The sequence below is a fragment of the Petromyzon marinus genome, chromosome 68 (assembly GCF_048934315.1).
Source record: "Petromyzon marinus isolate PM22_M1 ecotype Great Lakes invasive population chromosome 68, UKy_Petmar_22M1.pri1.0, whole genome shotgun sequence".
Lineage (NCBI taxonomy): Eukaryota > Metazoa > Chordata > Hyperoartia > Petromyzontiformes > Petromyzontidae > Petromyzon > Petromyzon marinus.
In genome coordinates this window covers 5,300,761-5,326,613 of record NC_133734.1, presented here as the reverse complement: position 1 = coordinate 5,326,613, position 25,853 = coordinate 5,300,761, and the positions used below count along the sequence as shown (strand labels likewise).

At 44.5% G+C, this 25,853-nt stretch overlaps 1 protein-coding gene across 1 annotated transcript; it reads left to right on the top strand.

Annotated features, from left to right (window-relative positions):
* The first annotated feature begins 11,490 nt into the window (after positions 1-11,490).
* LOC142906627 (uncharacterized) lies at positions 11,491-18,094 on the top strand. The gene is made up of 4 exons (XM_076054836.1): positions 11,491-12,564; positions 14,058-14,579; positions 15,473-15,868; positions 17,229-18,094. Exons 1-4 carry the CDS (start codon positions 12,270-12,272, stop codon positions 17,780-17,782), a joined length of 1,767 nt encoding a protein of 588 aa, XP_075910951.1. The 5' UTR covers positions 11,491-12,269; the 3' UTR covers positions 17,783-18,094.
* The last annotated feature ends 7,759 nt before the right edge of the window (positions 18,095-25,853 follow it).

Genomic DNA, 25,853 nt, shown 5'->3' with positions numbered 1-25,853 from the left:
CCAAGACAACAACAACAGTCCTAGACCACACCAAGACAACAACAACAGTCCTAGACCACACCAAGACAACAACAACAACAGTCCTAGACCACACCAAGACAACAACAACAGTCCTAGACCACACCAAGACAACAACAACAGTCCCAGACCACACCAAGACAATAACAACAGTCCCAGACCACACCAAGACAACAACAACAGTCCCAGACCACACCAAGACAACAACAACAGTCCTAGACCACACCAAGACAACAACAACAGTCCCAAACCACACCAAGACAACAACAACAACAACAACAACAGTCCTAGACCACACCAAGACAACAACAACAACAGTCCTAGACCACACCAAGACAACAACAACAGTCCCAGACCACACCAAGACAACAACAACAGTCCTAGACCACACCAAGACAACAACAACAGTCCCAGACCACACCAAGACAACAACAACAACAGTCCTAGACCACACCAAGACAACAACAACAACATTCCTAGACCACACCAAGACAACAACAACAGTCCCAGACCACACCAAGACAACAACAACAACAGTCCTAGACCACACCAAGACAACAGCAACAGTCCCAGACCACACAAAGACAACAACAGTCCCAGACCACACCAAGACAACAACAACATTGCCACACCACACCAAGACAACAACAACAGTCCCAGATCACAACAAGACAACAACAACAGTCCCAGACCACACCAAGACTACAACAACAACAGTCCCAGACCACACCAAGACAACAACAACAACAGTCCTAGACCACACCAAGACAACAACAACAGTCCCAGACCACACCAAGACAACAACAACAACAGTCCTAGACCACACCAAGACAACAGCAACAGTCCCAGACCACACCAAGACAACAACAACAGCCCCAGACCACACCAAGACAACAACAACATTGCCACACCACACCAAGACAACAACAACAGTCCCAGATCACAACAAGACAACAACAACAGTCCCAGACCACACCAAAACTACAACAACAACAGTCCCAGACCACACCAAGACAACAACAACAGCCCCAGACCACACCAAGACAACAACAACAACAGCCCCAGACCACACCAAGACAACAGCAACAGTCCCAGACCACAGCAAGACAACACAACAACAGTCCCAGACCACAACAAGTCATCAACAGTACCCTCGATGAAATTGCACATTCGAATGTAACTTTCGGTGATGTTCGAGTGGCCAAGGATCAACGTAACAATTCACATTTTCCAATGCGATTTGGAGCATCATGGAACCTCCCTTGCCAGTACCAAAATCTACGAAGAGGTTTTAATATTTCTGGCAGTCAGAACAGGACGTGTGTTAAGATGTTAAAACATGTGGACCAATCAGTTTCAAAGACAATTAGTACATTACCAGAGCATGTTTTTGTTTGCATGCTCGCCACAAGTATATGTGATTAATCCAGGAACTTGATTCCTTGCATAAGGTTTTTGTTTGCTGTTTTAACATCTTAACACCTCCTGTTTTATTGCCAGAAAGGGTCAAACACTTTCTGCGATTTGTAGCATTGATCCTCGGTTGCGTTTGTCGGTTTTAGAGCAGGACACAACAATTAACCTTCGTGTTGCAAGTGCTAAGTGCGAAGGCCAACCACCCATACCCCTTCCCCCAATACATTGCCACGATCTACCAACAACAGCAGCCGCTCACCGCTAAGTGGCTTTGACGTGCCCACTACGCCTGTGCTAGGCTAGGTGCACTCTTCGGTCCATGTGAGGTGTCGAAGTCTCCCGTGACCTCGTTGCCATGCAAGAGAGAAACTGATGGCAATCGCACCGTGACAATTCATTGCAACCAGTGGTGGTTCTTCGCCTGGAGTTTCCCTTTCTAGGGGGCTGGGGGGATGGCGAGACATGGCCAGACTTTTTTAGAAGGTGAATCATTAAAACATCCAAATTTAGCACGGGGCACGTGAAGTTACAACTTACTTTGTTTATGAAATCGTATGTGTTTATTAGACTACACTATACAACTACAATACACTACCATGAAACAATACACTACCATACAACTACACAACTACACTACAATAATACGCTGCACTATTAGACACTACACTATTATACACTACACTACTATACACTATACACTACACACCACACTGCTATACAATAAACACTACTATACACTACAACTACACTACTATACAACTACACTACACTACTAGTCACTACACTACTGGACACTACACTACTACACACTACACTACTATACACTACACACCACACTGATATACAATACACACTACTATACAACTACATTACACGACGAGATACTGCACTACTATGCACTACACTACTATTCACTATACACTACATACCACACTACTATATACTACTGCATACGATGCACTACACACCACACTACTATACACTACTATACACCACACTACATTACACACTTCCCTATTATACACTACACTCCTATACACTACACTATACACTACACACACCGCACACACACTACGCTATACACTTCACTACTATACACTAAGTTACAACTTACTTTGTTGCATCAAATCCTATGTATTTATTACACTACACTATACACTACACTATACAACTACACTACTATACAACTACACTACACTACTAGACACTACACTACTAGACACTACACCACTAGACACTACACTACTAGACACTACACTACTATGCACTTACTCTGCACTACTATACACTATAAACACTACTATACAATATACACTACACTGCACACTACACTATTATTCACTACAATGATATACACTACACAGACATTGCACATACACTACACACGACACGGCTATACACTACACTATACACTACTCTACTATATGTGTACGATCCTCAGACGTTGCTGGACGTATCACTGCTACTTTCATTGGTGCTGTCATCGGTGCTGTCGTGATCACCATTCTACTTGTGGTGACCGTGGGCCTCCTTCTCTACAGAATCCGCCATAAACGCTTCCCCTGGGGTAAGTCGCGGTGGCTAGGAGGATGTTGACTCCCTCGCTTGGTACGCAGGAGGTCGTGGGTTTGATGCCAGACCCTGATGATAGATACCTGCTGCTGTATATTTTGAGTTTGCATGTCTCTATAGTATGTAGTGTCGTGTTTAGTGTCGTGCACATTGTAGTGTATATTGTAGTATATAGTGCAGTGTGTAGTGTAGTTTGTAGTGTAGTATATAGTGTGCTTTGTCGTGTAATGTATAGTGTAGTGTAAAGTGTAGTGTATAGTATAGTGTGTAGTGTATAGTGTAGTATACTACTTCAGCCCACTGGTAAATCCACAACATTTACAATTTGAGTACCGTGACATTGCGCTGGTAATTACATCAACCAGCATCATGACGGTGAAGTGTGTAGTGCGGTGTATAGTGTAGTGTGTAGTATAGTGTAGTGTATAGTGTAGTGTAGAGTGTAGTGTAGAGTGTAGTGTATAGTGTAGTGTATTGTGTAGTGTATTGTGTAGTCTATAGTGTATAGTAGTGTATAGTGTAGTGTATAGTGTAGTGTATAGTGCAGTGTATTGTGTAGTGTATAGTGGTAATTACATCAATCAGCATCATCGGGCGATTTGCCAGAATAGTAAACCTCCATAAGTGGGTGTGATATTACTCTTCAAATTATCCCTTTAAGCCATATGAAGAAGAGAATAACATCATAATCATCGTCATCATCAACATAAGCCCATCCCGACAGTTCTATAAGATGTAATGTATATTTCTCAAACATATATATACAACAATTCTGTATAATTATACATCATTATAATAATGTATATTTCTCTCTCATATAGAAAGAAGTCCTCGTACAAATGAGAACATACCTTTGAAAACGGATGAAGAGCAATTGAATGTAAGTAATTCCACCTCACTAAGTCTCTGTGACCTGACCAAAATCACTCTTATTATTGTCACTGCTGAATGAGTTCCATTTAGTTCATAGTTATATTTATTTGGTATAGCCCTGTGAGCCTTTCGGCTCTTGAATCGGGTGCAACCGCAACAAACAAAAAACAAAAACATGAACAAGTAAACATCTTACAGTGACTATGTGACTGTGCAAACAGAAAATACAGGAAAAACCATCAAAATATTCCTGAAAAAGCACTGTACACCAACGCTGTGTGCAAAAATCCCAGTGGGATGCAAGTCAAACAACAACAACACCCACAAGATAATTAAGATTAAGGCCATCAGTCTAACTCTGTACTACAATAAACAAAAACATGGCCAAACCAAAAAACGTTTTCGATATCACCAAATAATAAAGCCATAATTGCAACGTAACAGTGATCATTGGGACTGTGACCGAATTTTTTACAATAAACTACATAAATAACAAGTAACACCAAACCCTAGAGCCATAGCTGGCTGCATGAGTCACTCCACAACAACAGGAGCATCAGTCAGAGTATCACATTTTTCAATGCACCTTTAAGATCAGCACACTAAATCAAAATATAGTTAATACTTTGCAGCAGTCATCCAGAGCGAAACATTTTATTTAATTTTAGGCCACTGAATAGCAGTGGCAGCTAGGGGTGTACAACTCCTCTAGAGCAGTTTTGAGTGAAGATCTCATTGGTAGCGATTCAAGTTGCAGTTTATTGGCAATAGCATTCCAGACCCTTGGGGCATCAATAGCAAAGGCCCTTCCTCCAGGTTTTGTACAATAGGGAATGTGAAGCTGGTAAATGAGCATAGACCTGAGGTCAAATTTGTTCTATGAAACAGAGAGGAGATCCAGCAGGTAGTCTGCGGATTTTTTTGTAAGTACATCGTGAATAGATAAGATCTGGTGCACAAGCCGTCGAACATTAAGATATGTTAATTTTGACCCAATGTAGAGATCACAGTGGTGAGTCCTATATGCGCAGTTCAATGCAAATCTTAAGGCCGAGTGATAGATGGAATCAAGCTTCTTCAGTATATTACTTGGGGCTGATTTATACACGATATCACAGTAATCAAGTAGAGGCAGTATGGTAGCTTTTATCAATTCCAAAAGGAACATTGGGGGGAAGCAGTGCTTGTGTCGATACAGAAAACCAATTTTTATTTTTGCCTTTCTACCAATATAATCAATGTGATTTTCAAAATTCAGTTTTGAATCCAGGATGACCCCAAGATACTCATAGATCTTGACTTGCTCTATTTGATAATTATTTAAGGAATGTTATTGGGGAAAAATAACTTCCTGCTTTAGTCCCGGTGAGAAGCATAGCACCTTGGTTTTGGAGGTATTCAGGACTAGTTTAAGAACTAGCTGATGTTGTAGTTTGTTGAAATCACCCTGGAGCTTAGCAATAACGTCATCCAGAGAGCGGCCAGCAGTAATCAGTATCGTGGCATCTGCAAAAATATTTACTCTGGAATGATCCAGGTCAGTGCCCAAGTCATTGACATAAAAAGAGAACAAGAGGGAGCCGAGGATGGAACCCTGTGGAACCCCTTTTGTTATCTTAACAGTGTTTGACCTCCGACCATCTGTGAATACAGTTAGGGTGTGAGAAAAGAGGAAATTTTTTAACCATTTTACTGTGTTTTCAGAAAAACCGAGGCAACTTAGTTTACTAAGCAGGGTATTGTGATCTACTGTATCAAAAGCTTTGGACAGGTCAAGAAAAAGACTGGTACAGTACTGTAAATTTGATTCAGAGAGTCTAATGCAGCAGATGTGGTGCTGTATTTTTTCGGAACCCATATTGTTTTAGATGTAGTAGATTGTTGGTGGACAGGAAACTGCTAATTTGGTAGTTCAATAATTAAAAAAAAATCATCATGAGAACATTAGCAGACCGCGTGAGTCGCCAGGGTCATTTGCCCGTCCTGTATCGCGATGTTCAGCGGTTAGCCATGGCAGAACACGTCATTATAATCATCTGCAACCGGTCCGTGTTGACTTTCCAACGAGGTCCCTTAGATCTTGGGATCGCTTTCTTTCTAAGGACTCCGAGGTCAAGGCTCTGATCCTGGGGTGATCGGGCCTAGTGAGTGGGTGTGTGTGTGGTTGAGTGGGTGAATGGTTGGATGGGTGGGTGAGTGAGTGGGTGAGTGGCTGAGTGGGTGGATGAGTGAGTGAGTGGGTGTATGGTTGAGTGACTGGGTGAGTGAGTGGGTCAATAAGTGAGTGGTTGAGTGGTTGAGTGGGTGAGTGAATGGTTGAGTGAGTGGGTGAGTGAGTAAGTGGGTTAGTTAGTGAGTGAATGGGTGTGTGGTTGAGTGATGGAGTGAGTGAGCGAATGGTTGAGTGAGTGCGTGGCTGAGTGGGTAAATCAGGATTTACCCACCTAGTTCTGGCCATCTACCCTGCATGTTCTGTATATTTCCTGTTTTCCATACACGGTGGTGCATTGGGATTTATGGAGGGAATGTGCCACGTCATGTGTAGTGTTATTACTCACGAAATCCAGGGGTGGAAACACCCACGGGATGCCAGGTTGCCGTTAAAGATGATGTCACGGACGAAGGGAAAGAGAAGGCGGGGCGTGAGAGAGAGGGAACGCCCACAAGGGGAGTGGTGACGTCACCGGATGAGGCGGGGCGATGGGGGGCGACTTCCTGGCGGGATTTGGAGGTGAGTGGTCCACACGTGGCGTGAGCTCGTGCAGAAAACAAAGAGGAGCTGTGCCGTCTCAACATTCGTCTGCTGGACTCGTTACACATGGAATGTATTATCATTGTGTTCTTTTAAAAGCCAATTAGCCTTCGTTGTTCCTACCGTGAATATCCTTTTTTAAAAAAATGTTGAGCCATAACTTACGGTTTTATTCCCATCAGGAATGTCACGGTGTGTTCAGTGATGATGGAGCTATGCTACGATTTCCGACGCAAGATGCACAATTGGCAGCTGATCGCTTTGTGCGTTTGACCGGTGGTTCTTGAAACTGATAATACAAAAAACAGCGTGCCATGCAGTAGCTACTAAACACAGCAGCAATGTAAGATCAACGTTTTACCAAAACGTTTGGAACAAAAAAACGAATCCTTTAAAAAAACAATGTACATAAGTCGTGCGTAATGACCGAGAATGGTGGAGGGGCTGGATGGGGGAAGAGACGAGGCCGGGAAGCCATTGAGACAGTTCCGGTAGGGGGTGGCGGCAGGCTGGAAGTGTGGGTTGGGTGGGTGGGGACGAGGCAGGCGAGCGAGGAGGCCAAGCACTCAGGTAATAATGCTGATGAGCAAGACGGGGTTACTGCTACATGTGGAATGCATGTTCATTATGAAGTGCCTTGATTGCAAAAGAAAACTTTATATTTTTTGTTGATTATCATGTTCTTCCTCTTCCCTTTTCACGTGCTTGCAGCTGGTAAGAGATGATTTGCCGTGCAATAATGTCTCTGATGATTACCACCCAGCTTAAAATACGCTGCCAAGCTTAGCAGTGTTCATTGGAGCACTGTCTTTCCTACAGTTCTGTTTCTTCACCTGAGGAAGGCTACTTGTGTTGTGACCAAAACGTCGTGAGAATTGTATTTTATTATGTTTTGTTTTTATTATTTGATTATTTCCCTTCTACGTGACTTTACCGAAAGAACCAAGAAGATGGTAGCGTATATATATACTAGCGGGAAGTACCCGCCATTGCCTGGGCGAAAAACAGACACAAACACATCTACTTACACACACATACAGTATGAACTCACACACACAGATATCAACTTTAGATACACACACATGGAGTTACACACACACACACATTGACGTACACACATACAGCGACTCACACACACACCGACGCACACACATATATAGATAGCCTCACACACACTTGGACCTATGCACATACACATGGACTGACACACACACATGGACTTACACACTTATCGACGTACACACACACATCGATGTTCACACACACACATCGACTTGCACACACATACACAGCAACTCACACACCGACTTTAGATACACACACATGGAGTTCCACACACATATTGACGTACACACATACCGTGATTCACACACACATCGACGCACACACACATATGCATAGACTTACACACACATGGACGTATGCACACACACACATGGACTGACACACATACATGGACTGACACACACACATGGACTTACACACGCACATTGATGTACACACACACATGGACCCACACACACATCGACTTACACACATCGACACACACACATATCGACTTGCACATACACACACACACAGCGACTCACACACACACCGACTTTAGATACACACTCATGGAGTTACACACACATATCGACATACACACATACAGTAACTCACACACAACAACCGCCATTCGCCACTAAGTGGCGGTGACGTCACCACGACGCTTATGCCAGGCCATGTGCACCTTGAGGCCAATTGAAGTGTCGAACACCCGCTGGTAGGAGGTCACGGGGCAGGCCCAGGTGCCACTGATCGACTGACAGATGACTGGCTGATGCACCACCTGTGCCCCCTACTGTGCCAACCTGCTGTGCTTTAGCCACCCGGCGCTCCGCTCGTTGTTGTGAGCATCGCTCCTCCGCCCTCCGTTGTTGTTGGAGGACCACGGCCTCCAACTGCCCAGAAGCGTCCTTCACGAGCCTCCTCCAGAGGCGATCTTGACACCGCTGGTACCAGTCATTGGCAAGTCCACTCAGCTCCACGTCCTCCTGTACCACATCACTCCATCTCTTCTCTAGCCCATGCCGCGCCCGTTTAGCCCTCTCGATCTGGCTGAACAAATGCTGTTTAGGCATGCGGTGGATAGATATGCGGGCTACATGACCCAGCCAACGCAGCCGTGCCTGCCGGACGAGCACACTGATGGGACCTTGTCCAGATCTTTCAAGGATTTGTGAGCTCCTCACACAATCCAGCCTGGTTAAACCCAGGGTGGATCGTAGGCAGGCTAGCCTAAATGTTTCTAACCGGCAAAGATATCCCATTAGGGGGGTCCACGTTTCGCAAGCGTAGAGAAGGGAGGGAATGACCATGGCCGAGAAGATCTGAAGCTTAGTGCGGAGCGACAGACCAGGTAGCTTCCACACAGCGTTATGCAACCGATGAAAAAATATTGCCGCTCAACTGATTCGGAGTGAGACCTCTGCTGTTAAACTGGAGCCGATCATAAGCACACTGCCCAGGTGTGGGAAACTCTCCATTCTCCACAACTGCCCCATCACCAATTGGGAGTTGTGGGGGTGGAGTGTCCAATGGTACAAAATACCCAGGCAGGTGCTTAGTTTTGGTGGGGCTGATGGTAAGGCCCCATCTCTTAGTGGCACACTCCAGTCTCAGCAGCAGCGTCTCCAACTCCTCCTCTGAATGAGCACCTATTACCAAATCATCGGCATACATAACGTGGTTAAGCGATAGGAAGCCATCCCTTGACCGCACCCAGGCATCGATCAGCCTCCCATTATATCTGTACAAAATGGAGATTCCCCCGGTACAGCTATTGAAGGCTACACAAACTACGTGTTCAAAATAGATGTTAAAAAACGTGGGAGCCAGAGGACACCCCTGTCGCACCCCAAGGTGTATAGGGAATGGCTCTGACTCCCGGGCACGTAGTTTTACCCGGGCCCACTCACCATTATGAAGGTCCTTAATGATCGTAAGCAGAGGGTCAGGGACTCCAAAAGCACGAAGAACAACCCAGAGCCCAGGTCTACTGATGGTATCATAGGCCTTGACCAGGTCAATAAAGCAGAGATGTAGGTATTGTTGGAATTCCCTACACCTCTGCTGTGGCAGACGGACAGAAAATATGGCATCTGTGCAGGACCGCCCTTTCCTGAAACTGCATTGGGGCTCCGCAAGCCTCTCCTCAGCGTGCTTGGTGAGGCGATGTTGAATAATCCTTGCCAGGACCTTTCCCGGCACACTGAGGAGTGAGATGCCCCTGTAGTTGTTACAGTCTGTGCGGTCTCCCTTCTTAAAGAGGGGGACCACCAGCGCATCCTTACAATTCTGTGGAACCCGTCCAGTGGTCCAGACTGTTGTTATGATGTCATATAGAGCAGTCTGTGCATAAACGCCACCCTCCCTCAGCATTTCGCTTGGGAAATCATCTCTGCCCGGTGCCTTTCCTGGTCTCAGACTCCGGATCGCCTTCAGTACTTCCTCAACAGCTTGCACCTCAGCCAGCCACTCACAGGGGGTGACTTCTTCCACACACACACACATCGACGCACACACACACATATACATATATTCACACACACATGAACCTATGCACACACACAGACTCACATACACATCAACGTACACACATTGACTGACACTCATAGACACAAACACACATCGACTCACACACGCACATAGAGCCACACACACACACACATATCCACTGACATGCAGACATATTGACTTACACACAAACATGGACTGACACACACACTTGGACTTACACACACACACATCGACGTACACACACACATTGACTTACACATACACATGGACCCACACACACACATCGACTTACACATACAAACATTGACTCACACACATACATAGACTCACACACACAACGCCCCACACACACACACATGGACTCACACACACAGACGTCGACGTTAGATTCACACACATGGAGTTACACACACATATCGACGTACACACATACAGCGACTCACACACACATTGATGCACACACACACATGTACATGGACTCACACACACATGGACCTATGCACACACACATGGACTCACACACACATACACATCAACGTACACACACACATTGACTGACACACATAGACACACAAACACACATCAACTCTCACACACATCGGCTCACATCGATGCAGATATGCACATCGACTCACATGGACTTAGACACACACATAGTAACGTGTAAATGTACTAACAACATTTTAAAAAATTAGTTGTCTACACACACAGACCATGCACACATTAATTAAGACACACACATCGACTGACACACACACATATCGACTCACACACACTAATGGGCCCATATGCACATATGGACTTAGGCACACATTATTTTTTTATTTAGTAACCTAATAGTTAAATATTTAGTTGTGTACACACACACACCACGCACACACATTTACTAACACACACACACACACATCGACTGACACACAGGCATATCAACTCATGCACACACATATCGACTTCCACACACATCGACTGATACACACGGAGGTAGACACCCACACATCGTGGCAGACACGCACATGGACTCACACGCACACAAGGACGTATACACAATACTAAATACATTAATATTAACCAAGTAAATTTGGAAATATTAGTTGTCAGCACACAAACAAAAACATATTAATATTTCCAAGGTATATTATTTAAAGAATAGGTTTCTATCAACGTGAGTTTAGCGAAAAAAGCAGGAAAATTGTACTTACTATTGCCGTGGTGAGGCCTAGTCCTGTGCAGAGCCCCCGGCCTCGCCTAGATTGCCCAGCTGGCCGAAGTGGCACCTTGGCAGGCTGTGGGCTGGGCCGCTACCCCCTCTCCCCCACCATCCCTCTGCCCGTGCTACAATATAACTTATGTAAGTGCTGTAATATTAATATCTACGGACTCTTTAGCATTAACTGCACGCATTTGGGTGGGGGGGAGAAGAGGACATCACACTGTGAAGAATGAACCTTAAGCGTTATGTGTATTTTTATTTAATTTTTTAAGTGTAAACAAAATGTCCCCCTCACCACCACCGAATGCATGTGACTTAGAAGGGGCCGTCCCCCCCAGCAAAGGCGTGTGAATTGGTATGGTGGATCACGCACTTTTGAATAAACATATAAACGAAAACTGCACAAAATCGCTAAATAAACAGTTGAAGGATGGTAAAAAGGAATAGCACTTGCTCACCGCGGGGCTTACGGCATGGTACCTGCCTATTGTTTTTATGCAAACCCCACCGTTTGAGAGACAAATCCCTCGCAAGCGTGCACACACATAGACAGACAGACGGACAACAACAAAAACATTTATAGGTAATAATGGGGGGCACGGGGAGGAAGTAAACAGCATTCTACAGGGAGATCAGTTGCGGAGAAAGTGGAGAGGTTTTCCGTACCTTGGCATTCCATGGCTGTACCGGAAGAATTCCCATCTGGTAAAGGTAAAATGGGAGGCTGATCGATGCTCATTGCGGTCGAGGGATGGCTCCCTACTGGTCAGCCGTGTTGTGCGTGATGATGATGATGATCTGGCGATTGTTGCTCACTCACTTGCCATGCCTTTACTCTAACAGAGCACAGAGGATTTCATCTTCAAAATGATCACGCATGGCAGAGAAAGCAACTGGAAAGACGTCGAGAGGGAGTTGCCAGAGTTGCGAGAGCAGATCGCCAAAACTCCCTCCCTTTTCCTGCACGAGCTGAAGAGGAGGAATGTGGTTACAGAAGAGGAGTACTGGAGGGCGTTTACAATTCCCGACGCCGCCAAGCGTGTGGACTCAATCCTGTTGCCCGTCATGAGACAAGGGGAAGGCAAACGCCGAGAGCTGCTGGAGACACTCGAACAACAGCGGAGCAGGGAACGGAATTTCCTGGACATGCTGAAGACGAGCCGTGCGTACACTTTACACACTCGTCAGCGTTGCAATCCGTTAAACGTAGCCTTTTTTCACTTTTTTCAGGCCGAAGCACTCTGTAATAATAATTTAATTTAATATCGCGACATTTATACTAATTTTATCCCATACCACTGAACAAATACTATTATATATAGCAGACACCGAGCATATGAACACCCTCAGAAACTTAAATAATAATAATCAAATACATAAATGTCTTATTCTTTGGGTATTTCAGTAAAGTCACTAATAAAATAAAATAAATAAAAACTACGACTTTTCAATCGCAACACAAGCAGTCGTCATCAGGCGGAGAGAATGTGACCAAAACTGAAGAGACACAAACAACGACAAAGAAAAGTGATCACAACAGAGAAATTAGTTCACTAAGTCTCAGCATCGCAGGCCCACGGTCCCAACATCTCACTCAAGTGGGAAAACCTTCACAGGCGGGGCAGTGGTGGAGTGGCCAGCAAAGTTGCGACTAATTTAGGCCAATCTCAGTGGACACTGAATATATGTCATTTGTATCCCCTTTACATCATCATTGTCAGCCAAGGTTCAATCCACTGCTGGATGAAGGCCTCTTCAAGCCTCCAATACCTCCCATGACCCTGCAATGGAATGATCCACTTAGCACTCGCACGCGAGCTGATATTATCGCGAGCTGATATTATCGCAAGCTGATATTATCACCAGCTGATATTATCACCAGCAGTAGCTCCATGCGTATATTAACATACATCCGCAGTAGTTTGAATACATTTCTGAAAAAGTAAGCGTAGTATTCCTCAATTGTCCACTTGCATTCCGGGGAGCCTCGATCATCAATGTTCAAGCAACATGGCACGGTACCACGTGCTCCAAATTCTGCGCGTTGTAAAGGTTTGGTATACGACGAGGCAATATCCCTGGCTACAGCACAATGAGTGGTCACCGGTAGTAGAGTAAACAAATTAAAAAACACATTTTAAGCGACACTTTACTGGGTAAGGCCCCACTGAGCTGCTATGGAGTAGCTCTTTTTCAGAAGCGAGCTGGCCATCACAAATGATAGATCAACCAAGTAGCTGATATCATCATCATCATGTTGACATTTAAAGCAGCCTAATACTCTAAACGCATAATGTTGATTCTAAATGTGGGGAAAAATCCACGGGGAGAGAGAGAGACACAGACTCCAAATATAAAATAAGAGTCAGGGTCGGGATTGAACACGTGACCTCATGCATACCAGGCGAGGTAGTTAACATCTCCTAACCACTGTGGCAAATGTGACCAGCTTGGAAGGGAGGGTCAAAATACCCTCAAGAGGGGGTTCTGAAGCTGCTTATAGTCGAGATCCTTCCACCAGCAGTGGCATGAGCAAGACATTTCCAGGTGCAGCTTTGCCTCTCATGGCGACAACTTAATCATGGCTGACGATAATGAGCAAAAAAACTGAGTTGTGATTGTAAATATTTACACGATGATTTGCTTATCTTGTAGATGTGTGCTCGCCCACTCTGAACCCCAACTCGTCACACCGACAGCTTGAAATTTCTGCCGATCTCAGCACAGTGACGTGGAACCAGAAAGAGCAGCCTTACTCTGATCACGCAGAGAGGTTCGAGTGGTGGCCAATAGTCCTCTGCTTCGAGAACTTCTCGTCAGGTGACCACTACTGGGAAGTGGACGTGAAAGCCTCTAAAAACTGTTGCATCGGCGTTGCACGTGAGTCGATTCCTCGGAATTGTCACGAAAAGTCTGGCAGGCTGGGCTGGAATGAGAAGTCTTGGGCGTTCGTTCAATGGTATTATAATTTCAAAGCAGTACATGACAAACAACGCAAAACCATTACAGATGTTCAGCTTTTGGAGAGAGTCGGCGTTCGCTTGGACTTTAACGCAGGAAAGCTTTCGTTTTACAACGCCAACACCATGGAGCTGTTGCACTCATTCAACGACATTCCAAGTGGGCCGCTCTTTCCGGCTATGCAGGTGAAATTGGGCTCAGTCGCGATTTACGAAGGTGAGTACAAGGGCGTGTCACGTATCGGGAATCCTTGACACTTGGAGTGTATTCATACCCAGAAGGGAAAAAACGGTTAAAAATCGTGGCCGCCGAGCGTTCATGTAGGCGATGTAGCCACAGCAATGAACAACGTGAACATCCACTTTGTTAATCCACTGCTGGCTGAGTGACCACCCACATCCTATGGGTCGGTCGTGGAGGTTATTTGGCCCTCCTTCACCCTGCTATGTCTGTGTGCGGCGGGGGTAGTGAAGGTGGTGAGGGAGTCGATACGCGAGGTCACAGCAGAACACGCCCACAGCGGTGGTCCTAGAAACACTGCGGCCGTGTTCGTTTTACCACCAGGAAACGAACAACAACAAACACATCCAATTGTCTGAAATTTCGTATGGAGATTTGATTTTTTGTTTTTTTTCAATTTTATTCTAAAATCACGAGCACAGATGCCGAATGATTAAAACAGAAATAAAGCAAAAATAAAAAACGTACATAATGGGATATAGGAGGTGACTGTTCTAAATTATACTGGGAGATATAAAGAGAATGTACAAAGCAAAGAGTGGCTGTGGGCACATTGATGGCTGTTGGTGACAGAGACGGAGATGGAGTGCAGAAATATATTGTGAGAGTGAAATTGATTGTCAGTAAAGGGCCATAATAAATGGTCATGGCTTGACCATTTACAAATATTAGTTGTCAGCACACAAACAAAATATATTAATATTTCCAAGGTGATTATTTAAAGAATAGGTTTCTATCAATGTGAGTTTAGCGATGACTTACAAATAACGTATGATGAGAATAACAATAAAAATCGTGACGAATGCATTAAACAATTGCAAAGTTAGAACTAAAATTTCTTTTGTTTATTCTTACAAATATTTCAACAGCTCAATCATTGAAGAACCTGACTGTGGATGAGAGCAGAGAAGACATTCAGGTTTGTGATCACTTTGCAAACAGTGGAGTTCATCGCACAAAAAACACCGATGCAGAGAAGGGTGACAGCGAACATGCATTGCTCAGAACGAGGATGGAGGAACCTTCGGTGGCACGAGAGTTGATCGGTAGGAGCCCTGCAATGCTACATCACGAGTTGCTCGTCCAGGGTCTCATCACGCAATCCGAGCTCTCAGAAGTCTATTCGTTACCCCGTGCGTCAGCACGAGCTGACTTCATCATAAGCCACCTCGACCGCAAGCAGGAAGAGAGCCCGCAACTCAATGATATTCTACATGAACATCGTGAAAAGCAAGAGGCATTCCTGAAAATGCGGAGAGAATCGAGTACGTGATATGCTGTACATGCCACACAACGTGCATTGCTGAGTATATATAAATGCATCATCTTTGTTACTCAACTCTAATGCTGATGCACGATGAAAAAATATATCCGAATGAGATATGAACCTTCTTTGGTTCTTTCGGTAAAGTCACGTAGAATGAGAATAAAATAATAAATTAAAAAATAAAATAACAATAAAATTCTCACGACGTTTCGGCCACAACACAAGTGGCCTCTTCTCACGAAACGTCGTGAGAATTTTATTGTGTTATTTTATTAATTTATATTTTATTCTCATTCTACGTGACTTTATCGAAAGAACCAAAGAAGATGAATCTTTGCAGTCACGAAAGCTTTAAATCGAAATGAGATATGAACCTTGATTTGTAGCTTTCGTGACTGCAGGAATCCATACTCTTTGGTTCTTTCGGTAAAGTCCACATAGGTATAAAATAAATCACGATGAGAAAGGTTAGTGACTCGATCAGGTGAGCCTTCTTGTCTCGCAGTCTGTTTCCACACATCTGTTAGAGCTTTTAACAGACTGCGAAACTAGAAGGCTCACCTGATCGAGTCGCTAACCTTTCTCATCGTGATTTATTTTATTTTATACCTACGTGACTTTACCGAAAGAACCAAAACGTAGAGATATGAACCCTTAATACAGTCCAATAAGTGACTGTTTAGCGCGGTAGATGCGTTGATTAAAAGCGTCACGTTAAGTGAAAATGCGTCCATGCATTGTGGCAGTAAACTGGGTCACGTGGAGAAAACCCACGAGTATCAGAATCTTTATCCTGGATGAGGAATCCGATGAGCTATGAAGCACTTGTCACAGATGTCCACTAGGGACACGGGGTCAGCGAGTTACATCAACACCAAACAATGAGTGTGAAGCAGGTAACATGTAATCCTCGTATAGATGGATTCCAGATGAAGATTAATCCATTTGCTCTACTGCTATACCCTGGCATGGCAGCAGGTGGCGACTTCGTCGCCCTTGCGTAGGGAGATTCACGAATTTGTGTGATCCACCAAAGTGCTGGATTACCGGCGGCGCCATTGGTAACAACCAGACGTGTCCTGAAGCCATTTCAGTTTTGTGGACAGTTTACTGAGAGTGAGATTGGGTCAGTCGGCTGACACATTGGGCTCTATTTGATTTGCATTTCATAGTCAGGGCAGGAACCTAGGGCAGAAACGTAGAAACCCCTGATAAAGACTACGTCAGCTGTGTGAAGTGCAGCCGTGTATGCTAAAACGTTCAGAAAATGTTTGTACTTCTTACTGACATATTGCAAAGTTTATTTCTCAAAAGTAAACAATGTTCGCTTAACACAATATGTGCATTATCGTTTACAGGCACTTGCTCGCCAACTCTGAACCCAAACACAGCACATCGGAAACTCCAGATTTCTCCCGACTTTAAAACCGTCAGGACCTCCACACACACCCAACCTTACCCTGACAACTCAGACCGGTTCGACCACTACCGAGTGGTCATTTGCTCTGAGAAATTCTTGTCAGGTCGCCACTACTGGGAGGTGGACGTGAGAGGTTCTGAGAAATTCGTCATCGGTGTCACCTATGACGCAATACCACGGCAAGGTGATGACAAAGCCTGTAAAATTGGGTGCAATGAAGTTTCGTGGAGCCTTAAGAAATGGGGCAACGCCTACACGGCGGTACATAACGAGACAGAAACAAAACTGCCGGTGCGAGATGCTCCCAAAAGAGTCGGGGTTCACCTGGACTGGGAGGCGGGCGTCTTGTCATTCTACAGCACCGACTCCATGTCGCTGCTGCATCGATTTCACGAAAAATTTGATCGAGAGCTATACCCTGCAATGGCCGTGCTGCATGGAAGTCTCTCAATATGCCGGTTGCTGTATGCAAACGCTCTTCGTTCGAGATGAGAGGCTCCTATTAGAGCGGTCGCGCATGCGACCCCTGTATGTATGTAGAGTAACTCCCTGGCCAACCGCGAGGGTTCAGGTTTCTTAAAAACCCTCGCGGTTGGTAAAGTTACAGGGGGCCTATGGGTAGTAGGGGGTTAGGGGAACCATAGCGTGGTCAGACTCACCACAGCTTAACTAAGTTGTCTGATTATAAGTTACTCTTTGGTTTTTTCAGTGAAGTCACTTAGGTAAAAATAAAATAAATGAAAATAACTTCATTAAATCACGACGTTTCGGAGGCAACACAAGCTTCCTTCTTCAGGTGGAAACCGTCACAGCAAAATTTCTGTATCAAGTGAAGAGAGCTCGAAGATACCCGAGATTATATACAGGTTGGGGGGGGGGAACCAGGACTGGCTGTGGGGGGGTGGGCTAAGTTAAGCCACATTTTGTTATGCTGCAAGGGGTTAGGGAGACGGAGAGAACACCGAGAGCAGGCGGTGGCAAGTGGTTGGACAAATCTTTGGTAGTATCCGGGAGGTTTGCAGAGTACTTTGGTATCGGAGAAAACAATATCATGAAGCCATCCAGATATACAAACATAGACACAACTTTAACCGAGAGGATGGTTTTAAATTAAGCAATCATTGGAAAGATGTCATTAACCAAGTCAAACTTTAGCTGCCTTATAATTGTACAGCCATTTCCATTTCTTCCAGTTGGTTTCTATTTCCAGCTTGATTAGCCCATTTTTAACCAAGTTAAACCTAAGTTAAACTTTAGCAGCCGTATAGCTTACTGCAGTATACTGCAAGGCAACCAGTTTGTCAGCTTAAATACTGCCTCCTGCCTCCTGTTCATGTGTCTAACTTTCTTCAACCACTTTGCCAACGCCTGCTCTCGGTGTTCTCTCCATCCCCCTAACCCCCTGCAGCATAACAAAAGGTGGCTTAACTTAGCCCCCCCCCCCCCCACGGCCAGTCCTGGCTCCCCCCCCCCCCCCTTAACCTGTATATCATCTCGGCTCTCTTAGAGCTCTCTTCACTTGATTCAGAAATTTTGCTGTGACGTTTTCCACCTGAAGACGGAAACTTGTGTTGCCTCCGAAACGTCGTTATTTAATTTAGTTGTTTTCATTTATATTATTTTATTGATTTTTACCTCCGTGACATCACCGAAAAAAAAACAAAGAGTATGAATCCTTGCAGTCACGAAAGCTTCAAATCTAGAATCATTAACTAAACTATGTTACTGTGTATTGTACATTACACAGCAGCATAACACAAAATAAATAAACATGGCATTAACTTTACATACCTTTAATGCTGACGATAATTAGAATTAAAAGTATTAACGATGATGATGATGAAGATGACAATGAGATGATGGGGGGGGGAGGGATGGTTAGAAGGAGGAGGGCCTCAGCCCAGCCACGCCCTATTCCTCCAGCTCACAGACACAACTCACTCTCACCACTCGCTGCAAGCTTGAGTCCATGATTAAGGGCAAAATAATGTGCACCATCAAGTACTGTACAACAAAATAGACGGCCCGATGATCAGTTGGGCAGATTTGTATTACATTTTGCGGTTCGCAGAGCTTGCAAAACGAAGGGATTAATGTCAGTTTTTCACATTTTTTTTATTTTAATCTGTTCATATCGTCTATCATGCTACGATGTTAAGCCACTGTGTAAAATATATATATTTTTATGCGTTTGTAACCCACGCGCACTGCCTCGGTTCTTCCTGGCCGTGATTGTCCTCTTGGGCACAGTGGGGGTGGTCAACAATAATTAACAAAGTAACAACAGATAGAGGCGCTCACCCCAGGCCAATATGCAGCCGAGTTGACTTAAAAAAAGTATGGCAGGGGCCTCCGGTTGGCGAAAAAATTCCTCGTCGATGATGGGTCCGGGAGGTGGAGGGGTTTGAACCAACTGTAAGGAAAAGATTTGAACCGAAAATAAAAATTGGGAAACGTAGTTGAGCCGGGAGGCGACGGAAAGTTATTTAAAGGGGGCTCCGAGGAGCATGAAAGGGGGTAGAGCACGAGGAGTGTGGGGGGAACGCTCGAGGGAAGGGGCGACTACACGGAGTGAAGAACCAAGTGCCGGGCCGAGTGCAGGTCGCTCTGTGACTTCAATAAAGAGGCTCTGAGTACCCAGTCGTCGGTGTCACTTCACACGGACCAATAAAAACCTGGACGAAATGTATGAAGGTGTCACCGGACTGCCATAGATGCCCCACTCATCCGGCACAACGCAAATCTATCCCCCCATGCTGTTCGGTTCTACAAAGACATTGAGAAACTTTACCATGATGTCACGATGGTTTTTATTTTGCTTTCAATAAAAAAGTGAGGCACCTACCTTGGGCCCGTCAACACATAGAGGAGACACCGCGATTCAACTTCCAGTCGTGGATTAATTGCATTCCAGCGCAGCCACAGCGAACTCCTCCATATATGGGCATTCAATTAACTGAGCTAGCCAACGACTATCTCGTAGCGCAATATCTAGCGGAGACCTTTAGCGATGATGGCGACGAGATGACAGCGACGACGAGACGAGTCCACTCCCAGAGCTGGCAGCCTCGAGCCCCCCCATGCTCATGGCTTCTTTGATGCTGCCAACGTGGCCTGGCTCTGCCCTGACCGCGCCTCCCTTCTCTCGAACCCGCTAGCAGGTTCCAGGGGTCTCCAGACGGGGTCCTCCGTGACCCTTTCCCCAGTTACTCCGCTCTGCCAACACGCACCGTGCTCACGCCCTCACCGGCGTGTGCACTGTCTGTCCACCACAGTTGCCGCTGCTGTCCACCAGCTGGCACTATTACGCTATGTATGTACGTTGAACTAAATTTCGATTTAAAGCTTTCGTGACTGCAAGGATTCATCTTCTTTGGTTCTTTCGGTAAAGTCACGTAGAATGAGACTAAAATAATAAATTGATAAAATAAAATAACACAATAATATTCTCACGACGTTTCGGCCACAACACAAGCGGCCTTCATCAGGTGAAGGGGACGAGACTGTCTGGAGGACAGCGCTGGAGTGAGAAAGCCACGCTGAGATCACGACCTTTAAGCTGTGTGAGAAGAAACAAAGCGCCTTGACAAAGGAATTAGCATATAATTTAGCATTGAAATGGCTGAGTGATTAGCTTGTGACTGGTCACAGAAAAGGCTAATGTTAAAGTTAAACCATACACATCCGCAAAGGCACCCCTTGACAAAGGAATTAGCATAGAATTTAGCTTTGAAATAGCTAAGTTAAAGTATACACATCTGCAGAGGCACTCCTTGACAAAGGAATTGGCATAGAAGTTAGCATTGAAATGGCTGAGTGATTAGCTTCTAACTGGTCACAGAAATAGCTATGATAAAGTCAGAGCATATACATTCACCGAGGCACCTAGTACAAATCAAACAGGATAATTCAGCATTGAAATAACTAGGCGAATTTAGCATTGAAATAACTGAGTGATTAGCTTGTGACTGGTCACAGAAATGGCTATGTTGAAGTTAAGGCCTATACATCTGAGCTATTCACAGTAACTGGGTATACAATACAATATATAATGAATACTATATAGTGAACCAATAAAAAATACTAAAATATAAATTACCTCAATGTTATCAATAAACTCTATATTCTCCAATCAGATAAGCTACCAACAATAAGTCGTTATATATCAGAATGCTATATGGCGAAAAATGGGTGGATTCTTACCCTCAACTTTAGCAACACGGATAGCTACGGGTCCCGTTCAGACGGCCGAGTTCATCCATGGTCGGAACAGAGGAGGAGGAGAGAGACAGCTGCGAGGCGCTGTTATACTCCATGTTGTAAACCATACCATTAACCGTGGTGTGAGAGGTATTAAGAGTCAATGCCAGCGCAAGAGCTGCGGTCTGAAGGTCATCGTAAAATACAATTAATTAAGAACAGAAATGATTTAAAACATCTTTCCAATGGTTACTAAGCCAGAATCCATCTTCTCGGTTGAAATTGTCTCTGTGCTTGTATATATGAATGGCCTCATGAACGAATCTCTCATGGTAGCCGGTTGGTTTGCAAAGAACCTCCGTCTTGGAGAAGTCAATGTCATGTGAGCCCACTGAATTATAACAGTGATCTGCCACGGCAGAGGAGTTCGTTCTACCGTGTTTCAAGTCTGCTTTATGTTCGTGGATGCGGTCCGAGATATGTCGTTTGGTTTCTTCAATGTAGCTACTACCACAGAGGCACTTTAGTTTGTAAACGCCCGGTTACTGTATGTCTGGAACACCATCTTTTACAGATGGAACTAGATCACGGATTTTATGTACTGTATTGAATCGTACCTGGATCTTGTGTTTATTCAGGATTTTGGAGATCTTTTTAGTGACCCCTGCAATGTAGGGTAAGGTGAGGGTTTTGAGTGGCTCCACAAGAGGATCTTTTTCATGACTGGAGTGATGGCTTTGCGGATTGTGTAGTCAGAGTAAGCATTAGCCCTGAGAGCCTGGTGTACGTGCTTGAGTTCACCGGTAATGTGTTCCTGGTCGGAAATGCATTGGGCTCTATGGTATAGAGTCTTGATGAGGGAGTTCTTCTGGGATGGATGGTGGTGGGAATCCGGTTTCAAGTAAGCATCTGTATGGGTAGCTTTCCTGCAGACAGAGTGGCTCATTGAACCATCATGTCTCCTTTTAATTAAGACATCCAAAAAGGGTAGTTTGCCATCTTTTTCGACCTCCATGGTAAATCTGATGGCTGGGTGTATGGAATTGATGTGGTCGCGGAATTGGTCTAGAGCAGGCTGGCCATGTGGCCAGATGACAAAGGTGTCATCCACGTACCTCTTTCATAAGGTCGGGCGTAGAGTGGCAGCCTGGATGGCGTCAGTTTCAAATTTTTCCATGAATACGTTGGCTACAACCAGAGATAGGGGGGAGCCCATTGGGGTGCCCTCAGTTTGTTTGTAGAAAGTTCCATTCCAGGTGAAGTATGTGTTGGTTAAGCAATGTCTCACCAGGGGGGGTACATCAGTGTGCAGTCCTTGATGAACCAGGTCTTTCTATGATAGCGATGGTGTCAGGTACCGGGACTTTGGTGAACAAGGAAACCACATCAAACTGACAATCAGGTCGTCTGGGGACAGGGAAATGCCTTTGATTGTCGATACCAGGTGAGTAGAATTTAGTACCGCAGAGGTCGTTTTTCCAGTGAAAGGTCGCAGTATATCAGCAAGAAAAAGTGCCAGTTTATAGGTGGGGGAGTTGATAGTAGAGACGATGGGACGAAGGGGTGTATCTTCTTGTGTATCTTTGGAAGGCCATATAATCTTGGTGGTCTGGCAACAGAGGGTTTCAACGAGAACTGTTTGGTCTCATCAATTAATGCTTTTGAATCAAAGATGATTTTGTTCGTTTTGGTAACCAGGCTGTTGTTGGGATCTCTTTTTATTTTTGTATAGCTGCCATAGTTGAGTAGTTCTTGAATTGTGTTGTTATATTCGGTTTTGTCCATGATAACAGTGGCATTGCCCTTGTCGGCTGAGAGGATGACAATATCATCACTCTTTTTTAATTGAGATAATTCAAAACGTTCATCTTTGCTGATGTTGCTGGGTGGCAACTTAGCGTTTTTGAGGGTTGCAGCGATTTCAGATCTTGCTACGTCTGCAGCGATGTGACTCAAGCCCTTGAGTGCAACGTCGACATGGGCAATGATATCATTAACCCGTAAGTGTCTCGGTGTGACAGCAAAGTTTAGACCTTTAGCTAAAACGGATTTCAAACCATCAGAAATGGAACTGTTACTGCGATTAAATACGACTTTGTTGACGTCTATCTTTTCGGTGTGTGGATCCGATTTTTTCCTGGAGAGGTGATTGAATTTGGAAATCAAATTGTCCCTACATTTGGTCGACATAGTGGCAGCCGAAGAGGTAGTAATATTGTCTACATGTTCCCAATCCGATGTAGACATTGTTGCTGTCAATGTTAAGTGTAATTTGTAGAGTGTCTTGTCTAACTGGTAGAGTTCGGTGCGTGTAAGTCTGATTTTTTCCGAGATAAGAGCGAAGCTTGTTCTAGCTAGAATTCGTTTTGCATTGAGAGAAGTTGCAACAGCAGAGGTTAGTGTAAATGCGGTTGGTATTACCTTAGAGTCGCGGCATCTCTTCAGAAAGGTGAGAGACTCGATTAATTGAGCCTTCTTATCCCGGAGTCTGTTGAATGATCTTAAGGTGGTGTGGAATCCCTCTCCGTAGAGGCGGTTAAATTTCGATTTAAAGCTTTCGTGACTGCAAGGATTCATCTTCTTTGGTTCTTTCGGTAAAGTCACGTAGAATGAGAATAAAATAATACATTGATAAAATAAAATAACACAATAATATATTCTCACGACGTTTCGGCCACAACACAAGCGGCCTTCATCAGGTGAAGGGGACGAGACTGTCTGGAGGACAGCGCTGGAGTGAGAAAGCCACGCTGAGATCACGACCTTTAAGCTGTGTGAGAAGAAACAAAGCGCCTTGACAAAGAAATTAGCATAGAATTTAGCATTGAAATAGCTGAGTGATTAGCTTGTAACTGGTCACATAAATAGCTATGTTAAAGTCAGAGCATATACATTCACCAGGCACCTAGTACAAATCAAACAGGATAATTTAGCATTGAAATAACTAGGCGAATTTAGCATTGAAATAACTGAGTGATTAGCTTGTGACTGGTCACAGAAATGGCTATGTTGAAGTTAAGGCCTACACATCTGAGCTATTCACAGTAACTGGGTATACAATACAATATATAATGAATACTATATAGTGAACCAATAAAAAATACTAAAATATAAATGGCCTCAATGTTATCAATAACCTCTATATTCTCCAATCAGCTAAGCTACCAACAATAAGTCGTTATATATCACAATGCTATATGGCGAAAAATGGGTGGATTCTTACCCTCAACTTTAGCAACACGGATAGTTACGGGTCCCGTTCAGACGGACGAGTTCATCCATGGTCGGAACAGAGGAGGGGGAGAGAGACAGCTGCGAGGCGCTGTTATACTCCATGTTGTAAACCATACCATTAACCGTGGTGTGAGAGGTATTAAGAGTCAATGCCAGCGAAAGAGCTGCGGTCTGAAGGTCATCGTAAAATACAATTAATTAAGAACGGAAATGGTTTAAAACATCTTTCCAATGGTTACTAAGCCAGAATCCATCTTCTCGGTTGAAATTGTCTCTGTGCTTGTATATGTGAATGGCCTCATGAACGGATCTCTCATGGTAGCCGGTTGGTTTGCAAAGAACCTCCGTCTTGGAGAAGTCAATGTCATGTGAGCCCACTCAATTATAACAGTGATCTGCCACGGCAGAGGAGTTCGTTCTACCGTGTTTCAAGTCTGCTTTATGTTCGCGGATGCGGTCCGAGATATGTCGTTTGGTTTCTCCAATGTAGCTACTACCACAGAGGCACTTTAGTTTGTAAACGCCCGTGTACTGTATGTCTGGAACAGCATCTTTTACAGATGGAACTAGATCACAGATTTTATGTACTGTGTTGAATCGGACCTGGATCTTGTGTTTATTCAGGATTTTGGAGATCTTTTTAGTGACCCCTGCAATGTAGGGTAAGGTGATGGTTTTGAGTGGCTCCACAAGAGGATCCTTCTTCATGACTAGAGTGATGGCTAGAGCAGGCTGGCCATGTGGAAATCAGTGTCTTGTCTAACTGATCGAGTTCAGTGCGTGTAAGTCTGATTTTTTTTATGGTTCAATGAGCCACTCTGTCTACAGGAAAGCTACCCATACAGATGCTTACTTGAAACCGGATTCCCACCACCATCCATCCCAGAAGACCTCCCTCATCAAGACTCTATACCATAGAGCACAATGCATTTCCGACCAGGAACACATTACCAGTGAACTCAAGCACGTACCCCAGGCTCTCAGGGCTAATGATTACTCCGACTACACAATCCGCAAAGCCATCACTCCAGTCATGAAGAAGGATCCTCTTGTGGAGCCACTCAAAACAATCACCTTACCCTACATTTCAGGGGTCACTAAAAAGATCTCCAAAATCCTGAATATACAC

Bases quoted from the DNA above. Each gene is read 5' to 3' on its own strand.
- LOC142906627 (XM_076054836.1), top strand. From the start codon at position 12,270: ATGATCACGCATGGCAGAGAAAGCAACTGGAAAGACGTCGAGAGGGAG. The intron at 14,580-15,472 runs GTGAGTACAAGG...ATATTTCAACAG, and splicing joins CTCAGTCGCGATTTACGAAG to CTCAATCATTGAAGAACCTG. The intron at 15,869-17,228 runs GTACGTGATATG...TATCGTTTACAG, and splicing joins GAAAATGCGGAGAGAATCGA to GCACTTGCTCGCCAACTCTG.